General features: G+C 34.1%; 1 protein-coding gene across 1 annotated transcript; it reads right to left on the bottom strand.

Annotated features, from left to right (window-relative positions):
• Positions 1 to 728: 728 nt before the first annotated feature.
• LOC148120627 (olfactory receptor 4F21-like) lies at positions 729 to 1,664 on the bottom strand. The gene has a single exon (XM_087910865.1). It carries the CDS (start codon positions 1,662 to 1,664, stop codon positions 729 to 731), a length of 936 nt encoding a protein of 311 aa, XP_087766991.1.
• Positions 1,665 to 3,896: the final 2,232 nt, after the last annotated feature.

Genomic DNA, 3,896 nt, shown 5'->3' with positions numbered 1-3,896 from the left:
TCCTTCCCCATCTAAAGCATCCCATTTGTTCATGCTCTCTTCTTCACTCACTTCTTCCCCTCTCTCCTCCCCTCCCTTTCCCCACAAACACTCCCAGTTTTCTCAGGAGGTCTTGTTGAATTACTCTCCCCAGGGAGATTCATGTATGTCTCTCTTAGGGTTCTCCTTGTTTCCTACCTTCTATGGTGTTGTGGACTATAGGCTGGTTATTTTTTGGTTTATGACTAAAAGTTTTTATCTCACAATTGAAATAATTCTAAATTACAGCAGAGCCTTTAGAGCAGAGCCAGTAGAAGCTACTAATGTGACACTTTCCCACTGATGACTCTGAATCCACTTAAGTATAAATTATTTACTTTTAAATGTAAACTCTGTGTACTTTTGGAAACAACACAATCTAAATTGCTGAGACACTAGTTTTATATACAGAACCACTCATTGTGTTTATTAATTTATTTACACAGACAAATTTGGTGTTCATTTTTGATCACTATAGGTTGTTTTAAACACCCACAAAACCCACATTTTTTTATCCATATTGCATTTTTAGAATACTGAAATATTCTAATTTCTCAAAGAAAAAGGAGCAAGGCACTAATGGTCTGTGGGAATGGATGTGTGTTGCGAGGGAGGGGATATGTTGTGCTGGTTATGAGATTATGTGCCTTAGTGAAACGAGATATTATACAGTTGTCCATATGCTTTTAGAGCTCCCACACCAGATTTATTCAGCAAAATCTGTCATAACCAAACTTTTTGTATAATCTTTGGATTGATACTCTTATATCTTTGTTCCTAAGTGTATAGATGACAGGATTCAAGGCAGGTGTGATAGCAAAGTCAGCAATAAACAGGTATTTGTCAACTGCTGATGTGGGGAAAGGCCACACATAGAGAAACATACATGGAGTGAAAAAAAGAACAACTACAGTGATGTGTGCTGACAGAGTGACAAGTGCCTTGGACAAGTCCCCTGAGGACCTTTTCCAGACAGTGACCAAAATGAAGACATAGGAGAGGAGAAGCAGGAAGAAGGTCCCCATGCTCATGAAGCCACTGTTGGCAGCAACAACAAACTCAAACTTGTCTCCATCAGTGCATGCGAGTTGTATGATCCGAGGGAAGTCACAGTAAAAGCTGTCAACTTTGTTAGGACCACAAAAAGGCAGGCTTATAACAAAAGAGAACTGGACCAGAGCATGAACCACACCAAGGAACCAGGCAGCGATTACAAATAAAATGCATATTTTAGGGCTCATGATGCTCAGGTAGTGCAGAGGCTTACAGATGGCAGTGTACCTGTCAAATGCCATGGCTATGAGCAGCACCATCTCCCCTGCTCCCATAATGTGGATAAAAAAGATCTGAGTCATGCAATTGTAGAAAGAAATTACTTTACGTTCTTTCAGAAGATCTGAGATCATCTTCGGAACAGTGGTTGAGGAAACCCACACATCATTCAAAGACAGGTTGGCCAACAGGAAGTACATAGGTGAATGTAAATGTGAGTCAGAAATTACCAAAATGACAATGAAGAGATTTCCCACAATGATTCCTAAGTAGAGTGTAGAGAAAGTCAGCATGAGAAATACTTTAGTTTTCCAAGAACCAGAGAGTCCTAGAAGCACAAACTCAGAAACCATGGAGTCATTTAGTTGATCCATTGGCGTGGGAAGCTTCAAATCACTTGAGGTTAGGAAATGATGAAAATTTGTAGCTTAGCTATTATTGTATATTTTCAACTTAAGAAACTCCTTGATTCTCTGAATATCAAAATCAAGAGAAAAACTCTGAGTTGGATAGCAAAAGAATAAGCAACTGTAAAACAATAAATCTTTCATGATAGTGCCCTTGAAGAAACACAAACATAAATACGGTAAATGGAGGCAAATGGGATTTCTGCTATGTATTCTGCAACTAGATATTCTGTTATAGTAGATTTGCTTTGCAGCATTTCTAAATATGAGTTCTCTGAACTCTTTTCTAAATGTTTTCACTGTCTATTCACTTCAGATGACAGAAAATATCTGTAGAATGTGTTCTTGTATTATTTTGCAAATTATTCTTTCACAAATTTGTTCACTGGTGAAATGGCAGTTTAGGCATAAAGCTATTTTTATACACATTTCAATTGTATTTAATTTGTATCTTTTAGTCTTTATATTTTTTAATTTTCTCAATCCTAAATCTTTATTGATTACTTTTTTACAGTCTTACTTTTTCTTTAACATTTTCTACCAATGATGAGAAGTTGGACATGTTTTCTCTCTCTGACAGTTCCTTTCAAAAAGTTCCCTTCAGTTTTCTCCATCATGTTGCCAATGACACAATTCCTTCTTGAATGACTAATATTTAATGTTATGTAAATTATTTCTGTGTGTAAGCTATTATAAATAGTACAGTCATAAGTATGTAAAATCATGTATCTCTTTGGTAATCTCAATTTGTTTTCTTAACATACAGTCCAAGGTTAAATAGTCGATAAATATGGCAGCCCTATTTTAACTTTTTGAGAAATGTCTATGATTCACTACATCTGATACATAAACATTCTCATCACAAGTGCATAAAAATGGACTTTTATCCTATTCTTGATTAACACTGGATAATTTTCGATTTGATAGTGGATGATACTGTGATTGCATTGTAGTTTTGATTTGTGTTTCTCTCATGGCTTATGGTATAACAATGAATTTTACATATTTATTTTCTTGGTTTTATGCATATGACTATTTTGTCTGCATATCTATATGTGGTCTATGTATGTACAATTCCCATTGAAGTTAGAAGAGGGCATTTGATCCTCTGAGACCTGAGTTATTACAGTCTACAAGTTACTTTGTGGGTGATGGGAATTTAACATGGTTCCCATGTAAAAGTAGCAGGTGGTCTTTTCTATTGAACTATCTCAACATCCCAATAGTGAATATTTTTCTATATGTCATTTGGACATCTGTATTTATTTTCTTATGAAGTGACATTCATTCTCATTGCCCCATGATTTTCATATTGAATTGTCTATTATTTCAGCGTAGGATTTAGGATTTTGACTTTCTTAAATATTACAGATGAATGTTCACATTATTATAATGTTATTCCTTCATTTTGATTAGTTTTCTTTTTGTTTTGTTATATAGATCTTTGTTTCATCATTTTTGTTTTTACTGTAGTGTAGTTTTGGAATCCTATCTGAAGATATGCCAATACCAATGTGATAAATTGCATTACTGTTTTTTTGTCGTTTTTTTAAAATAATTCATATCTTACATGTGTATGTTTTCCTTTTTCTATACAATTTATTATGGATGTTACCTACTCAAGTTGAGATGATTTTTTTTTTATAAAAAATCATTTAGCTTGTGACACTTTTATCATTATCCTGCTTAGACAGCAACATTTAGTGACTGTAAAAGTAAACATGTTATTAGTTATAAAATTCTCTATTAAGATATAACATTTATGTGTACTTCTTTTGTGCAGATATGGTTAGCAAGTCCATTATATATTACACCATGTAAAATTCTGTTTATATCCTCTGTTTTTTTTATATTCTCTGTTATTGTTTTAGATTTATATGTTAAAAAATAAACTCCACAATTACAGAAGGATAAAGTGCCAGGTTCAAGATTTACATTTAGAAATTTGAAAAACATATTCAATTCTTTTGACTACAGAACTATGCTATTATAATTGGTACATTGAAATATACTCCAAACACCTTCTAATCAAACAACCGCCAGCATATGTACCCTTTTGCTATTATAAACTCATTAAGATAAAAATCTCTGAAGTGGTGTCCACTGTAACTACTCTTCTCTATTGCCAGCAATCCATTCCTCAGCAATCCCTGGTGTTCAGTCAGTCAGTCCTACCATCCAATTGCCATGGACACCGTG

This window comes from Myodes glareolus, chromosome 10, assembly GCF_982192425.1.
Source record: "Myodes glareolus chromosome 10, mMyoGla1.1, whole genome shotgun sequence".
NCBI classification, from domain to species: Eukaryota; Metazoa; Chordata; class Mammalia; order Rodentia; family Cricetidae; genus Myodes; species Myodes glareolus.
This window is presented reverse-complemented; position numbering and strand designations above follow the sequence as displayed.

Coding starts and splice junctions, on each gene's coding strand:
- LOC148120627 (XM_087910865.1), bottom strand. CDS start 1,664: ATGGATCAACTAAATGACTCCATGGTTTCTGAGTTTGTGCTTCTAGGA.